General features: G+C 35.0%; 1 protein-coding gene and 1 long non-coding RNA gene across 12 annotated transcripts in view; one reads left to right on the top strand and one right to left on the bottom strand.

Annotated features, from left to right (window-relative positions):
• The window catches only part of LOC123680275 (Ca(2+)/calmodulin-responsive adenylate cyclase-like), a 141,472-nt gene that overhangs the window by 23,031 nt on the left and 93,516 nt on the right, over nt 1–24,925 (top strand). For all 11 annotated transcript variants that reach the window (XM_045618082.1, XM_045618080.1, XM_045618089.1 and 8 more), the window contains exons 2-4: nt 13,232–13,853; nt 18,177–18,326; nt 24,382–24,500. In XM_045618082.1, the coding sequence (XP_045474038.1) occupies nt 13,275–13,853; nt 18,177–18,326; nt 24,382–24,500 (848 nt within the window). In that variant the 5' untranslated portion in view covers nt 13,232–13,274. The remainder of the gene's footprint in view (nt 1–13,231; nt 13,854–18,176; nt 18,327–24,381; nt 24,501–24,925) is intronic.
• Nucleotides 13,638–16,355, bottom strand: LOC123680279. The gene is made up of 2 exons (XR_006747495.1): nt 15,682–16,355; nt 13,638–14,911 (listed from the first exon to the last, which is right to left on the bottom strand). It is a non-coding gene; the product is annotated as an uncharacterized LOC123680279 (long non-coding RNA).

Here is a 24,925-nt window from a genome sequence, read left to right as displayed (position 1 = left end):
CAATTTAATAACAAAATATTTCATTTTCGGAAGTAGTACCGCTTTCTGCTTTTAGTTTGTAATAAATAGAGGGAAAACTGAATTAAATGAACTTCCAGCTGAAAAATCATAACGTTATTATATTATGAAAGAATACCGCTTTCTGCTTTTAGTATGTGGTGAATAGGGGAAAACTGAATCAATTGACATACTCCATAGTTTGTCAGGCTTCGGAGCCATCCTCGAGCCCTCACTAAAATACCCCCAAAATCGGATTTACCCCCCTCCTCGAGGGCTGACAAACTATATCAACTATGTCATTTGATTCAGTTTTCCTCTATTCATCACATACTAAATGCAGAACACGGTAGTCCTCCATTCAAAAAAGTTATGAATTTTCATTCAGAAACGGCCCCTAAAACAACAGTAACAACCCTCTGAATGGCTAAAAAATGTTCAAGAATAGACAAAAATAGGAAAAGTCTCTATTGCTTGATTCAAATAATAAATTCCTATCCATTTCCATAATGAAAATCATAAATAAAAAAAAATGCAAAAAAATTAACGCACATTCTGAAAATCTCAATTTTAATGAAAGTTAACTCTACATTGACTTCATAACTTATTTTTTCTGTTCTCTCGGGAAGGTTTTGAACGAAACAAGACACATTAAATGGAAGAAAAATTCAGGTTTTCACCGAATCTTATGTGAAAGAAGAGAAATGAACGATTTTCAAAATACTGAAATGCTGATAAGTGATTCAATACTTGGTATTTCCACCCCTTGCGTTAATTACAGCTCGGCAACGACGGTTCATACTCGAAATGAGTGATCTTAAAATGTTCTGATCTAATCCTTCCCAGATTTCTCTGAGTTGGATTCCTAAGTCATTAAGAGTAGCTGGATGATTTTCTGAACTTCTCAGCCTTCTATTGAGGTTGTCCCAAACCTGCTCAATCGGATTGAGATCTGGACTTTTTGCTGGCCATTCCATTCGAGAGACTTCAACCTCTTCAAGGTACTCCTGAACGATGCGCGCAGGATGGGATCTGGCATTATCGTCCATAAAAATGAAATTTTCACCAATGTATGGGGCAAATGGCACTACATGCTCTTGAAGAATGTTCCTTATATACCTATCAGCATTCATAGCTCCATTATCAACGACCACTAGGTCTGTGCGAGCAGTCGAAGATATTCCACCCCATACCATAATCGATCCTCCCCCGAAACCAGTAGTATTCAGGAAATTGCACTGAGCATATCTTTCATGTGGACGTCTGTATACAAGAGAACGTCGAAAACAATGGTAGAGGCAGAATCTAGACTCATCTGTGAAGAGAACTCTTTCCTAATCAGCCTCTTCCCAATGGATATGCTCTCTCGCAAAATCCAAACGCGCCCTTCGATGGGCTGGGGTAAGAGCTGGGCCTCTTGCCGCGACACGAGGCCTTAAATCATATTCTCTGAGGCGATTTCTTATTGTCTGAGTGCTAATTTGCACCCCATGAGTTTGCTCAAGCTGATTTTGAAGGTGGCGAGCGGTTGCAAACCGTTGTCTCAACGAAAAAACTTTGAAGTAGCGTTCTTGAATGGCAGTTGTCACCCGTGGTCTACCCTGTCCTGGTCTTCGGAAATTCCTACCTGTCTCCCTGAATCGCTTCAACATTCTGTACACACTTGTATGGGAAACTTCAAACCTTTCTGCAATTCTTGTGTATGTCCACACTTCTTCTCGCAAAACTACCGCTTGGGCACATTCCTCTTGGATCAAATTGCGTGTTTCGCGTTGCATAGCGATCGAGTGTAGAAAATCAAATGAAAGAAAAACTATTGATCACTAGAATTGATCGAGAACAACTGTTTTCAGAATAGAGCCAATACATTTAAAATCTGATAATCTCATCTTTTTTTATTCCTGCTGGGAAAAAACATCTGTATTGAAGAAAAACGTTGAAAGTGGATAACATATGCATGCATAATTCTGATAAAAATAATTATAATTGCGAACACCTTCAGTTGTAGAATAAATTTGAGATTTCCATAATGTGCTTTAATTTTTTTGCGCAGTATATATCATTTTTTGCTTGGACCCTACTTTCGCCTCGGAGTTCACTTGTGGATATAATAATAATAATAGCTTTATTGTCCAACAGTTTAACCCATTTACAGAACAATGTGAATATAAATTACAAAAAACAACAAAAGATAGCATTGAAACAAAAAATAAAAAACAAACATTTTACATGATCTAAGATACATTCCCGGAAAAATAATGAATTGGCGACTTGACCAAATTTCTCCTTGATGAGGGGAATATATTTTGGCCATCACAAAATAAGTTGAAGTTCTCACACATTTTTGTAATAGGTGCCTTTTGCAGAATGTGCGTTCGGGCTTTATCTGGCTTGAAAACCAGGACAATTCTTGAGTTGAAACTTGGAACGCTAAAGTTGACTTTTGACAATATTTCTGAACAATCAACATTATAATGGATCACATTAAAAAGGAATGATAAAGAAGCAATTACCCTTCTCATTTCTAAACTCAAATATCCAGTTCGCTCACACAAGATTGCACCGTCACCCTTGGGATGGATACACTCCATCAGTCTTAAACAGAAGAAACTTCATGAATCTTCTTTCAACATTCTCAAGTTTTCTCTTATGGCACTCATATATAGGACTCCACACCACACTTGCATATTCTAACTTCGAACGAATAACTGCATTATGCAAGATTTTAAGGCAGTTCATCTCGGTGAAATCCCTACAATTCCTAATCATGAACCCATACACCTTAGCAGCATCCAAAACTATCTGTGAAATGTGCTCAACAAACCACAACTCCATATCAAACGAAATGCCAAAATCCCTGAGAACAATATGCCTTTCAAGTCCTTAACCATTGCATTCATAATCGTAGGAATATATTTCAGTCCTTCTGGAGAAAGTCATAATTTTGCATTTGTCGACGTTCGATCTCAATTGGTTCTGCTCAAACTAACTCAACACCAACATTAACTGGACCTTAAAGTTGACGCAATCGTCGAAGTTCCTTATGATAGAAAACATTTTCAAGTCATCAGCATAACAGAGTCTTCCGCAATTTATCAACTCTAGAAGATCATTAATGAACAAAATTAATAAAAGTAGTCCAAGATTTGAGCCCTGCGGTATACTGGATGATGGAAAGTAACCGACAGTACTGTATCCATTATAACTGACAAAATGATCACGTTTGGACAGATATGAATCAAACAGTCTAATTGCTCCTTCGTCCAACCCATAATTGCTCAACTTGTGCAACAAAACATCATGCTGAACCTCGTGCTGAACTCTGTCGAAAGCCTTAGCAAAATCAGTATAGATAACATCAACCTGGCCATTCCTATCCAATACCTCTGAAACAAACTGTGGAGGTAACAAGATTTGTAACCGTTGAACAGACCCATGTTGAAAGGCTGATATGAAAGACTGCAGAGAAATAAGAATTCCATTACTCAAAATGGAGATGGGCCTGTAATATTCTACCATAGATCTGGATCCAGACTTGAAAACAGGACATATCACACCGGTATAGTATATCCAAAGTCACTTGGAGGAAGCCAGAATATTTCGATTAATTATACAAAGGTTATCCCAAGTTTCCAGAAATTCCTTTTGTGCCAGTGAATTTATTGGCAAACAATACTAACAATTAAATAAAACCCGGTACTTAGCGGATCGCGGTAACCACTTCAAAGGGTAATCTGGCTAAGCGTTCTCAATGACTAGTTCAAGTGACTTTGGATATACTACATAATATATACTATCTTCAATGTAATCATACCTAATGTAAATATTAAAGGCCTCACAACATGTTTATGTTAATTTTATTTCGGATTATTCCTTTCAAAGTTCATAAAGTGTTCAAAAACCAAGGATTATCTGCTAACTAACGAATATCAGTGACCTTACCCTCAAACTATAATTTTCAATAAGTAGTGGCTTATTATATCTTTGAAAAACCCTACTTTGATGGATACATTTGCTCCAATCGAAATGAAAGATGTTAATGTCACAATATTTTTTTCTCTTTTTTTGTTGAGAAAAATATCTGCACATAATGTTTGATATTTTCTCATAGGTCATACCTATAATATTATTTTTACTACGTTTCTATCACTTAATAACGGATGAACAATAATTAAAAAAATGCATAAAGCAATCGAAACGCTAGCAGTAATAACAATTAAACATAAAAGCGCGACTCGAGTAATGAGGTATTATTATACATGGAATAGAATGTTGTACTAAGTAAGTATATGGGTTAAACTTAGAAGTGACGTCCTTCAATCCGATTGGTGTAAAATAATATTTCCTTGAAACCATTAGTTTTGATTCTTTAATATTATCATCTAACCTGTTTTCACTTGCAAATATATATTTTGGACAATTCTGAATGACTTCAGTTTTTTGTATCTTTTCTATTATACTTATCTGGTTTCGATGAAATTTGAAATGTAATTCGTGTTAGGCTATGAGTGATCGCATAAAAATTTCAGTGATAAAGAAAAACAAGAGTCACATTTATAATCAGTTTTTGTATTTTCTCTCATTTCAACAATATATCCACTCATTCAAAAAATTATTTTAAATAATATAACGCAACAAGGATATGAATTAATAATTCTGAAAAATATTCAAACTTCAAAACCTGTCCTTTAGGTAGAAAATAATATATTTCAACTGATTAAATTTTGGAAGGTACACGCTTTCTTCTTGGAATCGATAAAAAGTCTGTCATTAAATTCGTTACAGTTCGTAAATAAGACAGAAGATAAGATCGTCACATCTTGAGGTGCCGATGTTTAAATTGAAAGGTTAAAATCAACGAGTTCTAAAATGTATTTTGAAATAAAATCGAACAATTGAAATGGTGGATACAAGATTATTGATTGAATATTTTCACGAAGCAATACAAGTTTTAGACATATTCTTAATATTTTGAACAGATGGTGAGTATTTAACAATTAAAATTGCTAGTACTCGATGGATAGCGTTTCAGGTTGCATTTTCAAAAAAAAAAAAAATGCTCAATGTTTCAAAACTTTCAATGTAAAAGTTTTAGATGCTATATTTTTCAGCGAATAACCCCAAATATTTATTTCTGAATTTGATAAACTAAAATCGATAAAAATCAAAAAATATCACATTTATTAATTGACCCTCGGATTACAGTTTCCGTTGTCCAAACAAGAAGTTGAGGTGTGTTAAATCAAATTCAGAATATATAAGGAGGAATCAGTACGTGTTCAACCTTGATTACTTTTAGGAGGTTTCTTATGGCATATGAATGTAAATGAAATGTAACATAATGTGATATTATGTTCCCACGTGACTATCGCAAATTACGTAATACTGACATAAAATCAATTGTGAGCCCACACTGAAACATATTTCTACTTTCAAAGTCAAATGTATTTATTTACTGTCTTCACAAATCACACTTCATTTCAGTTGCTAAACTATACGAGTTGGTCTTATCCAATTAACTTGAATTGATTGCAAAATTATATTAGAAAATGTTTTCAAATGTGAAATTTGTGTTTGGTGTTGACATAAGTTTTAACACACGATTAAAAAAATATTTATCATCGGGATCAATTAAAAAGCTCACTTATTTCTTGTCACTTAGTGGTTACTACTGCACTTTATACTCACGCATTTGACCCTCATCAGAGATTTTTATATACTACCTACTTCATTTTGCGACTTGATGTTTTGCGATTTTTACGATGGATAAATAGATCGTACTATAAGAATCGGCCTTACAATTCACCTTTCAAACTCACTTGCTTCATAGAATTGAGTGGTGTGACTTGGGGTGTGACTTGGGATCGATTGAATTTTACTCGGAATTTTATTTTCGTTATTTTGCTCACGAAATTTGTCACAAAGATTGAAATGGTTATTTACCTATATCTCCACCCAAAGTCTCTCCTAGATCAGAGTTGTCAGGGAAATATTTGGAATTTCTTTGGCATTATTCTTCTTTAATTTTTTGTTGTTGTGATGATATCATTGAAATGGCACTTAGAACGAAGCTTGAATTGATTATGTTTAAAATAACCAGGAAAACAACAGTTCTAACAGCCATTTTCATGGAACTTTTAGTTGGATTTTGCCCATTAACGAACTTGAGCGATGCATCTTATATCCGAACATACCCTTAAAATTTCAACTTTATAGGTCTCTGCGTTCATGAGTTATCGTGTTCACGACATGGATGGATATAATAAAATTTTAATGCGGACCAGTCATCAGGGAGTCGAACCTTATCGTTTGAGACCATTTTGGCTGAGAATTCGTAAACCAAAAAATATGACGAAATGATAGGACGATATGTTCGATGAACAAGCGCTCAAAAATTGTTCTTGAAGACACTTCAGTACTTTACTCAAGTCCTGCTATCACATTGGAAGGGCTCTGAAAAAATAATAGATCTAATTGTAATTCGATATTAAATAGAATGCAACCTTATTCCATTATCCACATTTCGCTTTCAGGTTAATAGTATAAAAATCAACTCGGTGTCCTAGATATTCCTGAAGTTTACAGTGTTGAACTGATGCGATAAGCGTTTGCTCAATAAACATTAATCCTGGTTCTGCACAAACCTGTCCTGGGCGTTGATTCGAACTTCGATACTGCAGCTCATTCGATCAGCTAACACGGGTGTGGACATCACAAAGGGATTCGCAATTTGAACCTAGCTGGGAGGCCTCAACATCTAATTTGCTCTTACACATCGGCGGTCAAACGCGTGAGCGCGAACAACTTTATCAGCCGCATTGCTGATCCAATAGATCGAATCATGTTTTTTCTAAAAATATTATCCCTTTTGTTTCGGCCAAAATTCAAACGGATTTTTTTTTCAGCACCAGTAGCTTTCTGTGCCGATCTATTCGACCGCGTAATTCACATCAGACGATAACATATCTTCATGTGTGTGATGTTTCTATTGTTAGTTTTAGGAAGCGAGAGTATGCATTGAACAAATTTATCAATACTGCTCATGGAAGCTTCGTTTGGAAAACTCAAATATTCTGCCAATTGGTGTGGCACTATAGCTTCGTCTTTGGCTTCTAGAAAGTAAGCATGACGCAGTATTTCATTCTCAATATTGTAAAATGTATCTCCCATGAAGTTCCACCCTACACCTACCAAATTTCTCAGATATAAAGCAAGTAAAACACAGGAAATTCCAAGTATTTTTACTTTTTGGCAAGTACAAGGAGTATCATCGGTATTGTAGAAATAAGGCTGTTACAAGTATTCGCGTTCACGGAGACCAATAGGCAGACACGAAACCAAAAGTTGTTCGGAAGGGTCTGAATTGCATTTTGTGTATCTTCTTCTCTGAAGTTATTTCCTTCAACAATCGATATAGTCAACATATTTCATTTTCGGAACTAAACAAACACAAGGTTAAAATTATCTATACCATGTGCCTTGGGAATGCAATCCCGCACCAAAATATCTATCCCGCATACCCGCGGGATAAAAATTGCCAATCCCGCGGATCCGCAAGAATGCGGGATTGGACAATATACATACTATTTGTACTCAACCTATTAAACATGCTCATAAAAAAATGTTATGCTATTAAAAACATACAATAGTATAAAAATGTTTATTTCATGGCAACATCTTTGTTTTGCCGCGGGTAAACTCGAAAAATCTGCCGACAAGTGATATCTCACAGTTTTTCCAACTAGAAACCATTTGTTATTCAAAATTGAGCGTTTGTGATTCGGGGAAATTAAGTTCCTCGACGCCGATGAACAATGCGAAAGTAATTTATCTGATTTTCACATTCACAGGACACAGCGTACGATAGATTTCCTATTATTATTATTATTATATTATCGACTTTTGCCTATACGCGTAGGATTTTTCCTCGCCGTCGGCTTCTCACTCCTCGCTAAGAGGAACATTCACTCAATCCCAGATATTTAAAATATCAGAAGGGCAGAGCTCGGTCGTGTCCGGTCCTTGTGGTCCCCCTGGTTCTCGTCGAACTTCGATCCTTGGACCTGTCCTTCACTTCCTAGGAATTTTCTCACCGTCCTTGCAGTACCTAAAAGAACAGCTTTTTGCATTATATTACATATATACTCACTAAGTCCTAGTTGCTTGATATTTCTCTTGAGATTTTTGGGTACTATTCCTGTTGTTGTATTATATTATTATTATTATTATTATATATCACAAAACAAGATACAAAAGGCGGTAGGGATGCAAAGCTTCGAAAACTAAATGAGATTAAAACATGTGTTTCGCTGAAAACATTTGGCATTTAACAATAACTAGTTTCGTATGCAAAATCGTAGGAATTTTCCATATGTTGAATGTGTAAACATCTTCCACATAATTCGAAAGCGAAGATAGTGTTGCTTTTCGTCTTTGTGAAATACATTTCATCCCTCTTTCAATTAGGTTAATATGCAATGCTGCTTATATTGGTTGGGTTGCCATGTGTTATTTATTGAACATGCGGCTTAGTAAAGACGGTTTGGAGATTTTTATTGTAGGGAATGTTGATAAACGCAGCGGAGCGGACCATCCTCATGTTTATTGTTTTCTGGGATCCCGCATTTGCGGGATCTAGCATTTGCGGGATTGGATTCCCTACATGTGCCCTTTCAGAGACAAGAAATGCTATAAATTTCTATCAATTATTAGCAGACCCGGCGAATAGTGTGCACCCTAACAGTCCTAACAGGCAGTGAATATTATGTAAACTCTAATTCAGGATATTGGACGTAATAAAATGAATACCAGAATTTGATTGAGTTAAATTATTTAAAGAATAATATATAACTAAAAAAAATATTCTCGCAACTGAGTTCCAACCCTAAAGATTAATTTTCACGGTGATAGTAACTATCATGAGAGTTCTATCGTGATTGTGCGACAGCACCCTCGCACTATCACGATAGTTACTATCAAGTAGTTTATGGGCCTTTAATGTCGAGTGGTGAAATTAAAAAAAAAATATATTTTTATGTGTTCTGCCGACATCTTTGTTCTTTACAATCGAAATCAGAATAATTTTCGTGTACTCTCATTTTCTTTTCACGTCACCGTGGAGCCCCGTCGAGTCCCCTGTGGATCCTGTGATACTTTGAATAGGATGCTAAAGCTCGTAACATAACGTAAATTATTAGTAACTTGAAGTCGAACAAAAAATGCATAGCTCCTACAAATTCTGCAAAAGTAAGGCATAAGAGGCTTCCAAACTTTTGAAAAGCTACTTATTGGATGGGTATCAGATGAATGACTATTGTTGTTCATTTGCTGGATCAATTCCGTATTGAAACTGTCCCGTATTCGTGGAATGGTCATCTCATATGGTGATTTTGTGGTACCTGTTTTTGGACTGTACAGACTAAATATTGTATTGAAAAGTTCCCGGTCTGATGCACAGATTGCGGTGCTAGTATTAAATCCATATGATTTTTAGTTTAGTAGATATTGCGTTGTGGGTGTCGCTACTTTTGTTATCTGAAAAAAGATTTAAAAAAATTCGTTTCCTGATAAAATATTGCTTTCGAAGTAAAAAAATACAGTTGAAGCAAAATCTTGGCTTGGTGAAGAGTTTCCAGGGTCTGAACCAGGAAAATAAACCATCATTGATTGGTATGATGTGTAAACGTGGTGAAAGGAGCACCGAAGACGGCGAACTCAGTAGACGCCCAAAAGAGGCTGTCACCGACGAAAAAATCAAAAAAGTTGGCAAAATAATTTTGAATGACCGTAAAATGAAGTTGATCGAGATAGCAGACATTGTGAAGATATCATCTGAACGTGTACATCATATCATTCACAAATGTACCGGGTTTTTCACCATAATTTGACCCCCCCTTTAACTTTGTTACTAAAAGAGGTACAAAAAAATGTTTTTCACTAAAGTTTCACGAAATTGACTAATGTTTTTCAAAATGATTTCACAAAACGAAATATATACAGAGTGGGCCACATATTGATAGCAACTTCATTTTTTCAAATGGAACACCCTGTATATTTTTCTATATTTGACTAGCTCTTTTTCCCCTGATTTCAAATATATAACATATGTTTGGCCTATCTCTCTTTTTCTGAGTACCACAGAGTTTCAAATTTTAAGAACCACCTGGCATGCAAGCTGGCAGTTTTCGAGTGGTAGGCTGCGATTACTCAAAATGATCTTTTTTGAGTTATCTCGTTGGCAATTTGACTATATGTCATATCGTTGCCAACGAGATAACTCAAAAAAGAACATTTTGAGTTATCGCAGCCTACGATCGATCGATTCTCGAAAGTCAACACGACGCCAACGTCTTGTTGTAAACTATCATCAAATGTCCAATGATGAAGCTATCTCCTCAACTAACTTCCACAATCAGGAACTGACAATTGAAAATAACAAGATTTAACAGGTTGAGTTTTCAGTCATAGTTCAATCAGAAGACCGAATGAAGCTTGAGAATTAGACATAACGCTTTGGTGTCATTTGAAATGGATCAAACAAAACAAACATAATTCATTAGCATACTGAATTTGAGGGAGGAATAGTAATTTTTCGGCAACCGTCCGGGAAATGCTCACTTCCCGGACGCTTTTTCTCTGAGAAAGAAGCATTTCCCGGCCTAGTCCGGAAAGTACGTACTTCCCGGACTAGGCCGGAAAAGAATCATAGAATCAATAGCAACCGAGATAACGGCTGACAGTTCATATGAAATTAGTTGTCAAAAATTTGCATGTTTTTTGATCGCAATCGCAATAAAATATGGAAAACAGCAGCGATAGTGTTATTCTACATGGTTGCCGAAAAAATATTGTACGCAACACGCCCGAAAATGGTTTTTTTGGACTCACAGACTTTTTTTTTTTTGTGTATTCGTCCAAAAAAACCCCATTTTCCGGACTTGTTACTTAAATTACTATTGCGTAACAAGTCCGGAAAATAGACAAAATTCAAGGAAGTAGCCTAGTCCGGGAAGTACGTACTTTCCGGACTAGGCCGGGAAATGCTACTTTCTCAGAGAAAGTGGGAAGTGAGCACTTCCCGGACGCTTGCCGGACGGTTGCCGAAAATATATTTTGTTTCAGCAGATTATACTCTATTGGATTTCATGACACCTTCTTCATAGAAATAGCTCATATTCCAAAATCACTTGATGAGCTGGATTTTAATTTGGATATTGTTGTTTTAGTATTAAATGTGTTAATTTGATAAATAAGCAATATTTACTCGTGACAGGATAATTTGGGCATTTCTTAACCCTTATTATATGTGTAAATATATGTAAATATATGTGTAAATGAGACAATACGATCAAGGTATCAGTGATTCTCCCTGAACGTCGATTTGTTCTTTTTTTATTGTGATGACCACAAGAAATAACTCCGTGTTATGAAACAGCCAAAAGTTATTAATGGGTGCAGATAGATTGGATAAACCAAAATGCTCGAGGGAGGTGAACATTTACATCTGAAATTCAAATTACCTATCAAATATTATCAACATTGGTATTAATCAATGAACAGTGATGATTCCTCTTTTGTGGAAGGAGTTAATTCTGAAATACTACTGTATTATGAATGTCATTCATCGTTTATTTTATTTCGGTGGTCCAACTAAATTCTCGAGCGCCTTTGAATAATTTATCAATAAAATTTAAATTAATTTACAATAATTAGATGGTTCACAACTATCGCTTGCTACCGTATTATTTATGAGGAGCATGGTAAATTTCGTTACACATTATGGTTTTTTCAGATATCATTCCAGTAAGTTTTCTTTTCGACCTTTTTGGATATTGAAAAATTCTCCTCAAATGTCAAAAATATAATTATTTTATAAAAAAGAAGTCTTAACTAATAGAATTCGTCTCTCTAATCCAAAATTTTTTATTGACTCAATTCTGTTCGGCGGTCTGGCTGTAATAGATAAGCTTGGAAAAAAAGTACTAGAAACTTTCCTTGGTAGGTTTGAGATCAGGGATTTGTTGAACTATACTACTCTGCAACTTCTCACTTTTCAAATAAATTACCTTGCCGGCCGTCCATCTGTAAATACGATAACTCTCAAACGAAACAACTAAAAAACTAATTGTTGGTTGTGTTCTAGAATCAGAACAAAATTCTACTGGAGATGCTGTAATTATGGCCGTTCGAAAATTTTTTCCTCATAATTTCAAAACTTAGAATACGACCGATGTGAAAATATGCAGTAAAATTTAAAATATCGGTTTCTTTTCTAGCCTCATACAAAATTTGATGTTTTGCCTCACCAGAATGAGGAACAATTCATCAATAAGAATAAAAACTACTTAATTTAATAATGACAGATCCGACCGAATTGAAATTCACAATCAAATGAAAAATATCAGATTCAAGTTATTGTTGATCATTAGAATCATATAAAATTGAACCAGGAAATTGAAAAAAATCTAAATTAAATGCAGATTCCAAGCTGAGTACAAAATTTCATTTGGATCCTGATATTTCCGTAACAATAGATTGCACTTTAGTATCTACGTGTATGTGAAATAACTATTCGAACGTTTGTGCCAAATTTCAAGAGAATCGTATCATCTGAACTTCCTCCATCTAGGTGAACTAACTGATAACAATGACATCATGATAAATGATCCTATATATACAGTTATGTGGTTTAGGACTGCGTATATAAATTAACAGAATCCGGTAAATTAATGGGAAAAAATGAAAAAAGCACTTCAGGAGATTTTGCGCATTTCGAAATATTCATTGAAACATAAAATAATCGTCCCTATGTGTTTTCTTGATTTTGGTCAAACTATCAGCGAATTAACCTACAGCGATTTGATTGTTTATAGTAGTCATTGCACTTTGTGATGAAAAATTTCTGGCGTTGTATTTGCTCCTCAATAGAGTGAGAAATAATCGTTCATAGTATTGAATGAATGCATGCTTATCGGGATTTTTTCCCGATATGTGCCATTTTATGTGAGCACCAAATTATGGAAAGGAGACATTACCTGGTCTTTGAAACCAGATATCAATATTACTAATTGAAATTATTAAAGTCGAAATTGTCCGACGTTTGTGAAAAAATTATTTATTTGCCTTCGGTGGGCTTTTAATATTCATCAATTTGCAAAATCTCTCGAATTTACCATTATCACTTTTTATTTGGATATTAAGGTCAAAAATATTAATTATTTTCACCTCATTTCAGAGATGGCTCGACGTCGGAAACAACGCATCAAACCGACTCATTGATGCAGCGAAAGCCAACAATCACCATGGATCACAGCGTCAAAGCCATGACCTCCCCACGGGTTTTGTCTCGTGTGGTGGATCCCCACAGGTTCGAGAACGATGAATTGGAACAGCTCTACCAACGCTACATCTGTAAACTTCAGCATTCCAGCGTTGCCGCTGTAGTTGGTCTCTTCGTCATCCTTACCGCAATCTTGGCCAACCTCAGTTTTTTCTACCATCAAACAGCAACAGCCCAAAACGTTTATCATGTCGCACATTGTATTCTCTTTGCGCTGTTGCTAGGATTCTTGCACACGAGGTTCATGCAAGACAATTACCTTCTCTGGGTCTGCTACGTGGTGCTGTTTTTCCTGGCGACGTTTTGCGCGTTAGCCCTGCCGATTTTACCGGCCGAGTTGACTGCAAAGGTAGCCGCTGAGGGGACATGGCAGGTTGTTTTTGTTATATTTCTGGCGTACTCAATGATGCCACTGAAGAGTTGGATAACAGCCCTTTTCGGACTCATATTATGCGGGGCGCATTTTGCAGTTGTTGCAATCTTCAGTCAGGATTTTCAACAATTGATGTGGCAACAGGTAAATACACACATTCACATAACGCACTTTGTGAAAAAATATAAATCTACACACATAATATAACAGTAGAAATCGGTGGTAGAATCTTTTGAGTACTTGTTCTAATTCATCTTGCTGAATTTTTTCACGAAATCACTCATGAACCTTCCAACCGTCATTGCTCCGAAACTGAAAGAATCATTCTGATCACTTTGGGATAAACACTTTTTTGGTCTCCTAGTTCAAAATTTCCGCTCGCAGAATGCATTTCAATCTATACTAAACAATTTTGGATTCTTGTCCGTTGGAATAAATACATTATTGATATGCACTCCTGCTACTGATTATTTTAGTTACCTTAGGTAACATTGACAGTAGTTTTTTTGATGTCATTAAAATGTTTTATAATAAAATATAGCTTCAGTTCATCCCTCTTTAAACTGCGTACCTACTAATATAATAACTACAGGTTATGGGCTCAGGGATTCAATTTTCTTAAAAAGACCCCAGTTTTTGCAACTGTTGAACAATAAACCACGTAAAATTCGACAAATTGAAATATCGTAAAAGAGATCGAGGAAAATGGCTCAGGTATCGACAACTTATAGAATAAAATCATTGAAAAATGATAACTATGATACTTGGAAGATTCCAGCACAAACAATTTTAAGAAGAGCTGGTTTTTGGGATTATGTGTCTGGAAAGAAAATGAAACCGGTAGACAAAAAATAAATGGATTAACGATGATTTTAACGCAAAATCAGAACTTATTTTGATAATATCTCCAAATGAACTGAGACAGATTAAAAACTGTTCAACATCAAAAGATATTTGGGATACATTGAGCAAAATTTACCAAATTCTAGAACCTGCTCGTTAAGCAACATTATTAAAAAGTTTAATTTTCCAAAAAATGAATGAGAGGGACAATATTCGACAACATCTGAATAAGTTTGCTGATACAGAAGATAATTTATCCGAAATGGATATCCAAATTAACAATGACTTACTCAGCATTGTGATGTAACAGAATAGAAAGGTATTACAGAAGCGACACTCTATCTTTTCATGGTCTCAACCTCAGAGGAAAGAAAAGATAGAGGTGCCCTTAGAAGTCAATAGCGTTGTATTGTAATCAATTGCAACAGTATGATGATAAAGTGAGATAGGACAACAACAAACCTGCAAAATTGACAACTAGAGGGGCGGTAAACATTTCAGTGGCGTAGTCAATGGTTCTCTTACTGCCTCTTATTAAGTTTTCGGTGCTGAAATGTTTGGAACAAACATTTGCATATTTCGGCAAATTGTTCATTTGCAATATTAATACGTGGCACCATATTTTGCTAAATTCTCTATTTGAAGGAAACCTACAAATGTTAGCTTTGAATTAAGTTTTCGATATCTCACAAATACTACGCCATAGACGAGATATATTCTACGCCTATGGACTCAAAACGTGAACTTACCTATGATAGGTTAGGTTTTCATTTCCGATGTTTTACACACTATACATGTTTTTCGAGTATTTACCATGATTAAAATTAACAATGTGAAACTTAAAATTCACAAACTTGTATGAAATAACGCCGATTACAAACGTGAAATTAAAATGAACAGTTAACCCTTAACGCACCTCTAGTTGACACGTGCAATAACAACAACAGAACCGTGTTGCCAAATCCTCAGAATATTCGCAAAACATCTATGCCACAGTACGGAGAAAAGATTACTTCTTCCTCAGAATGGCATCGCAGTACATTATAAGTGCTTGTAAACAAAAGTGTTATAGCGATGTCAACAAATGCTATAAGGCACCTCTATCTTTTCTTTCCGCTGAGGTCTCAACCGTCATTTTGTTAGTAGTTTATTTCCACGTGTTTCGGTGTTCGAGTTCATTGCCTTTTGACACAAGTATTGTTCGGTCACAGAATAGAGAGGAAAGACAATCGAGCCACGTCACAGAATTGAGAATTTTTAATATAGATATTTACTATTCTGTGGCCATGTACAACTACCAGCCTTTTGGTAGTTTTTCAAGGTCACCAAATTTGGTTACATCGAGAACAATGGAAATGTCAAAGAGCTTCTGGAATACCTCTCCATTCTGTGATGATGTTATACTCTCTTCCTGTGTCATATGAAAATTTCCGAATAAACATAGAATCCAGAGATGATTTACCTAACCAGAAAATTTAAAAATAAAAATTTTAGAAGAAAGTGAAGCCAGAACCAAAACTTATTCAACTATCATAAGTAACAGCCATGTAGAAGAAGCGCATCTTGGAAGAAACCGAAGATATTGAAATAAAGGATTCAAAAATTTTGGAACAGAAAACAGATTCTCTAAGAACAAAACCTTCAAGCAAGAAAATAGAACAAATTTTAAAAATTGTTGTCGTTTCAATCATAGAACCATAGCAGGGCTAAAAAAAAAAGAATGGAAATCTAAAATCTTTTAAAACCGAGTGAAGGACCCCGCACGTTTTATATGGGAAATGGCTTTCCGTGCATTTGGCTGAATTTTTGATATGTTGTAGTTCTTGATAAACTGATCAGAAGTGTCCATAGTCACAAAGCTCAAAAATGGACAGTTTTCGAGATATGGAGCTTTGAAAATGGATTTTTTGCAATTTTCAGGGTTTTTGCTCATCAATCGGGGAGCTCTCATTTCTGCTTGGGATGGAATTTGGATGTTCGGCGGCCAGAACCCGACTGAGAAATGATCTTCCTTGGTTATATTAGGCACCGCCATCGATAATTTTTTATACACTGCTCCACATTGGCTATGAAATGAGATACAAAATCCAAGATCTTCCATACATCTTTTCATGCCACAAGATGACGCCAGAATAATTCACATGACCGAGAAACGACATATTGTGAGATTTTTTAAGAGAGGCCACAATAACTGAATTCTCATATATCTGATGTCCAATAATATCATATCAAATATGTTAGCCAAAATGTTCATAACCAGGCACCGCGAGCTGTAATGGGGGAAAATGGGAAAATCATAATCATATATCCTCAGGGATAACAATTGTGATCACTATCGATGTCATTTACATATGATATGTGATTTGTTTCTCACAAATCTCGATAATCTGACAATGGGGTGCCAAGACATTTTCTTCAGAATGTCTCTAAATTGATGATAGCATCTCACAGACAAACGAATCCGTGAAAATGTCTGCAGTTTTGATACAATATAGTACTATCCGGGTAGAACATAGAAGTACAAGTGTTGGAAGCTAACTTTGAATGGATACGAATGAATAGTATGTAATAATATGATCGTTGGCAAAATGAATGAGTGTATCAATCAAAAACAATATAATAATGAGAGTAACATTCACGATAATAATAAACTTTATTGTTAATATTAAAAAAAAAGGAATTAGGGAAATTTGAGCAGAATGATAGCAAGAACACTCTTTTATCAAAACGGTATGAGGAAAATCTTTAAAAATGTCACACTTTACGATGTCGACAATAATATCAAATTTACCATATTGAATCTGGTGTGGTCATATCTCAATTCTTACGTAGCAACTCTTGTAGAGCGCTGAAGAAGGACATAAACATGTCCGAAAGCTAGGTTGTACATGTATATTCAATAAAGAGTTTCACATTTCATTCGACTTCCAACAAGAACGCGATAACCTTCAATATCCATTAATTCCATGTTGATTGCTTTTTTGACTCAATAATTTTTTTCATGAAAGCAATTGATTTTGATGTCAATTTCACTTCATTATTTATGCTAGAAATTCTGCATTCAAACGAAAGCAGAATTTCTGGCAGGACAACCAGTCTGCTACCGAAACCGGTAGAACAATTGATTTCGATAATATGAGAAGCATGCAATCATTACCCATTTTAATTTCAATGTATTCCCCTATTTATATTTGCATTTTCTAACAAATTTGGTTCATTCGAATTTTTCAACTAATCTGATTCATCTTCAGTTGAAATCCCAAACTTGTATTGAATTCTGTCCCATGCAACTTTTGAATGTCGAAATCCTAGATTCTTAGAATCCATGCCTGACGTCTACTATCGTTATAAATAATTTGACGTCACCCGGGTCATCATGTTGGTGATTCTCCTATTTCTGGAATAGTTAGAATTTCGTGTAAAAATTGTATCCCCTCGTCGTGTCGTTCTCTTTCAATTTTCATAGATATTTTTTGGTATTATTTTGCTATCCTAGACGAAAAAAAAATAGATCATAAAAATCAGCCTAGCCATCATGACTTATAAATGGTGAAACTAACCAGACTTTGTTATATATACATGTAGGTATAGATTTATATATATATATATATATTTTTTTTTCAGTTGTGTGCTAATCTTGTGGTATTCATTTGCGTTAATGTTATCGGCATTTTCATTCACAATCTAATGGAGCATGCCCAAAGGAAGGCTTTTCTGGATACTCGGAATTGTATAGCTGCCAGATTGGAAATGGAAGATGAGAATGAAAAATTGGTAAGTATGAACTGAAATTTTCAAATAATACATATGAATACAAAAAAAAAAACAAATAACGCCCTACTAAAGCAAGGCTTTTGTTGATCCATATAGAAATACCCATAAAATATCATTTTCGATCAAGACATACGAAATAATCACACGGACTTAGATCCGTCGATGATCTATCATCAGAATTTGAGAGTTAAAAGTATATTTCTTCAAGTGTATACAGTATACAGTGTACAGTGTATGATACTTTTGAATTAACTGCTTAGTACTCATTATGCTTATTTTTATGATTTATTTCAAAGGTCCAAGCCAGTGATATGTTCTCTGGCATGGATATGGATTCAAATGAATTCCTGCATAAAATTCTAGCATTTGATTCAACAACATTAAGTTCTATCCATGATGAATTTCCAAAAATAATCAGGTACTAGTATATCCAGTTATGGCTTTTAATGTATAAAAAGGATGTACAATCGAGTTGTCTTTGTCAAATGAGTTAGTTCTGAGCTAATGGAGTTTTCTATAAAAGAGGAAATTATTTTTACTCGTTTATTATTGGACTTTTAATCAGATTGGCCTCGGAATTGAGAGAATATACATTAAATAAACAAGTTTTGTTTCATGAGACAGTTATTTATAATGCATTAATTTGCTCTGGAAAAGACTTGACTGAGTTTTTACACTAAATTTCCTGTCACTTAGTGTTGCATATCTGTTCATGTGTCTTAAGTATTTTAAAATATTTCGCATATACTATTAATTTTAGTGTGTAGTCCGTATTTATTTATTTATTTTGAATATGAGTCACTGCATTGATATCATTATTATTATTTGCTCTTTCTCGTATAAGAAATATTATTGATTTTATACTCGGAATACATTCCATAACGAATCGGGTATTCATAATTCAAAAAGCCTAAATAGGAATAGTTGAAATGGTTTTTTTGTACGATTCAGCTTTCAAGATAACTTACGCTATTTTTGCCAAGACGATAAGTGGCTAGGTTAAATGGCGAAACGTAAAATATCAATTGACGTCTTCATAATAATATCTCCATTTAATTTCACAAAAATTGAGAACTGAAAATAGACCATTTCAATATAGATATTGAAAAAGTTACTCAGTCACATTGAACGTAGACGTTCCAATTATTCCAAATGTTTATTGTGATAAAACGTGTTAGTTTTAATATTCACCGAAATTGAAACAACGTGAATATCACTTTCATATAACTTCCACTTTAAACTTTGTAGTAATTTGATTGAGATTCAAAGGATAATGTGAGCTCAGCCTCACTTTTTCTTTTACAACAATGCCTCATTATACATATACAGTACAAGCTTAGAGGAAAGTCACCAAATATGGAATACCATTTTGTTTTTGGGATATAAAAAAAAAAAAACTTCATATAAATTAAATCAGTTTAATGGTTTTTCTAATCAGTCATACATTTATATGTAGTAATCAACAGCCTTTAATCAAATATATTAGTTATAAAATTAAAATCTAACACATAAAACAAAATCACAAATGAGTAACCAAATATGGAATATAAGCATAAATCAACATAACAATAACAAAAATGGACATCAATATCTTTGAGATCAATTGAATAAATATAATATATTGTGATAAATGAAAGAAGTTACATAAATACTTGCAAAAGTAACAGAACCCAGTATCAAACTCTGGACCAGCACAATCATAATGTGCCCAGAGCCCACACATCCAGCATTTAATCCAGTTTTCTCCACTTTTATCCATGGAAAAAAGTCTTGAACACAACATACATTCTGCATCAGCAGAGTCAGGAAGTAATTGGTCCATCAACTCATCATGTTTACTACCATCATCAAACTGGATAACGTCTAGTTCCTCAGAGTCTTCTTCTTCACTATCATCCTTATTTTTCTTCGTTTGTTTGTTTCTCTTCGCTGTTTTCTTCTTATTCTTTGTCTTGACTAGTTTACTTTCTTTTTCCTGTCTCTTCATATTTTTATTTTCTAAATCATTTTTGTAGGAAGAAGATGTTATGACTGCTGCTACAGCAGCTTTTCTTCCTCTGCTAGATACTTTTCTTCGTTTCTCTGGCACTGAATCTATGGCATGCGGAGACACCAGACCCAAACTGCTTCGATTAAGCCCAGAAGTCGAAGGTGCAGGTTCAGGTTGTAAATTAGCAATTTGTGGTGCAAGTATTTCTACCAGAACTTGACCAGTTTCAGATCTTGATTCCAGGGATATTGATTATACAACCGTCTATTACAGCATTTTGTTGCGCAGCAATAAACTCCACATAATTGAAGACATTTTTATTTAAAAGCCACAATCCAGTGACTTTGAACCCGTTGGCTCTAATTTCGCCTGTTTTTACTTTCAAATAGGATTTGCCAAACAGCTCCACAATATCATATGGACTTAGAGGTCGGTTGTTGTCCCTAATCCACATACGTATTTCCTCACTATAGTATGTTTTTAAAGGCCCCATGGAAGTCTTATCTAACGGCTGCAATTTTTGAGTCATGTGAGGAGGTAACGAAACTATGTCCACGTTATTTTCCCTAGCAATATCTATTATATCGATATTGTGAGTATGTCCGTCTAGTATTAGTAAAACCCTCGATTCAGGAGTCGGGTTGGTGTGTTGAATAAAGTGCTTGAACCAGTCTGTAAATATGTTCATTTGTATCCACCCTGATGGATGTGCAACTCCGACTGATCCTGGAGGACAGCCTCTCATTAGCTGAGCACTCATATTTTTTCAGGGAAAAATGAATGAACGGTTGCACAAAATGACCAGCAGCATTCGTGCAAACAACTATTGTCATCAGAGATCCTCTTTCTGCTGAAGTCAGTGCAGCTACCTGGCGTTTACCTTTGTGGCCGATGATTTGGGTATCTAACTTTGTACTATTGTGAGGCCTGATTCATCCACGTTGTAAATACGATTTGGTGGATAGTTATTTTTAGTGTAAAGCATTTCAAGGAGGTTGAAAAAGGCTTCCACTTTTTCTTTATCAAATCCAAATGCTCTGGCTAATGATGTACCAATTGGTCTTCTCATCGAAAGTTTATCTTTATGACGATTTAAAAATAACTTTAACCACTTTTTTCCAGCCATACCTGATTCACCGAAAGGATTCTGCAAATTGTTTCGCTTTGCTAGCATGAACGCCATACGGCGAAGATCAGTTCTTGTTAAACCGTGAAACTTGCTCTCCATTATTAGTATGTATTCTACTAGCTGACCTTCAAGTTCGGAGCCCAAGATAGTTTTTCGTCCTAATGTAGTAGCTACTGCCACTTCTGGAGACTGTTCATCTTTTTGGCAGAGACGAAATTAAGTTGTCCTAGGCACTTGAAAATGCTGTGCAGCTTTCAAATACCCCCATTTTTTTTCCCGGACGAATTTTATAGCTTGTGCCATTTTTTCTTCATTCCAGGTTTGGTTGATTTTGAACCGGACATTCTAAAAACAAACATTACATATATTTAATAATATATAATAATAGCAACTTGGCCGCTGTAGTGATTGCAGTCTCTTCAACGTGAAAATTGACCAGGTCCCAATTTATATTTATCTATTGTATCGCGCAAGAGGTCAAAATATTTATCGACTACAACATTATTGAAACCCGTAAAGTAAGCTTCCGACATAGCTTCTGGCTTTCGAAATGGAAGTCTCTTGTGTCTGCCCAGAAAAAGTTTCAACCAGTCTTCGCGTGGCATCTGATTTTCAGAATTGAAGTTAGGCCAACTAATTACTAATTTTTGCATATTAACTATTGTCATTCCGAATAGACGCTGTTGCATTCCTTCGACAAAATTTCTCAATTTGATTTCTTGGTGAGTAGTAAAAATATTCTTGAATGTCCAATCCATTTTTGAGGAAAACAAATCACGAATGATGTTTTCCATCTCCTAAATTCAGTTACTCTACGCTGAGGCCCCCCCCCCCTATAAAGTCAGCAGCTGATCTGTAGTAATTCATTTCATTTATTACTGCAGCCATATTTTTTAATTTAATTGAAACTGAAATCAGTCTTGCAACCCAAATATCTATTCCGTGAAGTAGGTCCACCGGGTTAAAATATATACCCCGATCTTTCTGTCACACCATTAGTTATTCAAATTATAAAAATCAAACTACGTTTTATGCAAATTGAATTTTAGTATAAATTGCAGAACTTCAATAAGCTCTTTCAACACTCATTCAGAAAATGTCGTACCGTTACCAGAGAAAATTGAAAACGCTCTTATGGATCACAACTCATCGCACTGAGGTGAGCGGAAACCGAGGCGGAAACTACTGTAATATAACTAAAAATTCTATTACAGATAGTAATAGACTTTTCTCTATTTCAGTATCGTAATGTGTTCATTACAGTCCTAAAAACAGTGCTGTAATGAACTCATTACAGCATTGTTTTCAGTTATATTTTTTGCTTTGTGGTTATCTATACTGACTTCCAATCCTGTCAATTTCAACAAACTTCAATAATTGTCAATATAATATAATTTGGATAAAGTGAAATGATTTGCAACATTATTCGCAATTTCTTATAATTCTGATGGTGTTGAATCGATTTCGTCAGACATAATTAACGAATTGAATGCGTGATTGTAACTTATTTCAAAATTCGAAAATTACGATTCATATTCAAAATCCGTAATCTGGAAATTTTCGTAACACTCACACCAACTGCCAAGATTCAATACAAAAGTCACTAGAATTTAGAATCTGAATTTTTCATTGAATTTCGACAATATTTCACAAAACTTGACTGAAATAGAGAAAATATCGTCTAACCCTATGTCCTAAGTGAGCGACTAATGTAACGACGCGAGCGACGCGAATTTTATGTACTGCGAGGGCGACGCGACCAGCGCGACTTTCAGTGTCCTACGCTGAAATCTACAAACGCGACTTGGCGAGACAAATATATGGTTGGGGTTGGGATTGTGCATTGCGGAAGATCAGTCGCGCGAATTTCGCGTTCAACAATTTTACGACCGATACGACGGCACGTAGGACAGCGCTATTATATTCCAAGGTTTGATAAATTCGCTTTGGCCGCGTCGCTCGCAATAGTTTGCTCACGTAGGACACAGCGTAATACTCATTGCTGAAGGCAATTCCAACACTCATGCGATTCCAACACGAATTTCGCATTCGTGTTGGAATAGGAGCCCATTCTGCAACTTGTTTTAGAATATACTATTTAGTATTTATGTCGTTCTTTTTGGTTTTTATACATTTAACAAAGTTTAAATGTTGATTTCCAATATTCTATCTAATCAAAATAATTATTTTTATTGGACTAAATGAACTTGCCTTTATAAAGTCTAAATATACGTATAGACGAAACTGGTCGTCTGGTTTCAATGGTCCTAACTCTGTAAATTGAACTGCTATATGTTTACTCAAGTACTCGAAAACACCGAATCAATATTTTCGGATATATTCAGAAATAGCAGAGTGGCCTGTCAGGAATTTCATTTTGCAATGACTCGACCGTCACATATTTTGATACGGAGGCAAAATTCATTTTATCATCTCCATTTCCATTTATATCCGTTTCGACAAGAAAGTGGACACCTTTATCTAATTTATTCAAGAGATGTTTCAAATGATCAATAGATCAAATATTTCTTGCTTGATAATTCATTGGCGCAGTTTGTCTACTAGCAATAGAAATATTTTGTATAACGAATAGACCAACGAAAATTATCACTCATCTTTTCCTCATTTATTGTATCCTACTAAAAGACCATAACTTAATATCTTGAAATCTGAAACGGCTAAAAACGAGTGTCAACCAATTCGGTGACCATTTGCTTGGCTGATTTCGAAGTTACAAATCGTATGAGAATATCTGTTTAAGACGTGAAGTGAATGGATTTTTCCGTCTGATTCCATTTCAACATCGATATCGCTTTGACAAGGTCCAGCTATCCTAATTTTCGTTTCACAATAAAATACTAAGATATAAAATCCCCCTTTTCCTCGAATCCTATTTTCGTAGATGTTTTTCATTTTCCACTATTTTATTTTTGCAGGAACGGTTATTGTTGTCCGTACTGCCGCAGCATGTCGCCATGGAAATGAAAAATGATATCATCTCGCCGGTCGAAGGCCAATTCCATAAAATCTACATCCAGAAGCACGAAAATGTCAGGTAGGTTTATTAAATTTGTTATACTGAATAGATATCCAGATTGGAGAAGTCGGCGATATTGTTATCGATCGATAAAGGATTGGTATTATGTTCAGATTTAATACGATGAATAGGAACGATTTTTTCGTTTCATGCTCTCCTGGAATTACTGAAGTTTCTAGTTAACCAAGTAAGCTGAATATCTACCAAACATTTTCGAAATATGATATTGACATTGCTTTTTTTCTCAGAAATGATGGGGCCTTTTACATGAAATTTGAAACGAAAATCTATCGTTATACCGTATTGATCCTCCTATACAATATGAAGTATCAAAGAAAAAACAAAAAAACCAAGTAAAAAAGCTCATTGTTCGAAAACTTAACAATACAAACATAAATTTGAAAATATTTATTGCTATAAAAATATTTTTACCGGAAATACCT

This window comes from Harmonia axyridis, chromosome 5, assembly GCF_914767665.1.
Source record: "Harmonia axyridis chromosome 5, icHarAxyr1.1, whole genome shotgun sequence".
NCBI lineage: Eukaryota > Metazoa > Arthropoda > Insecta > Coleoptera > Coccinellidae > Harmonia > Harmonia axyridis.
The sequence above is the reverse complement of the archived record's forward strand: the minus strand, read 5'-3'. Positions and strand labels throughout refer to the sequence as shown.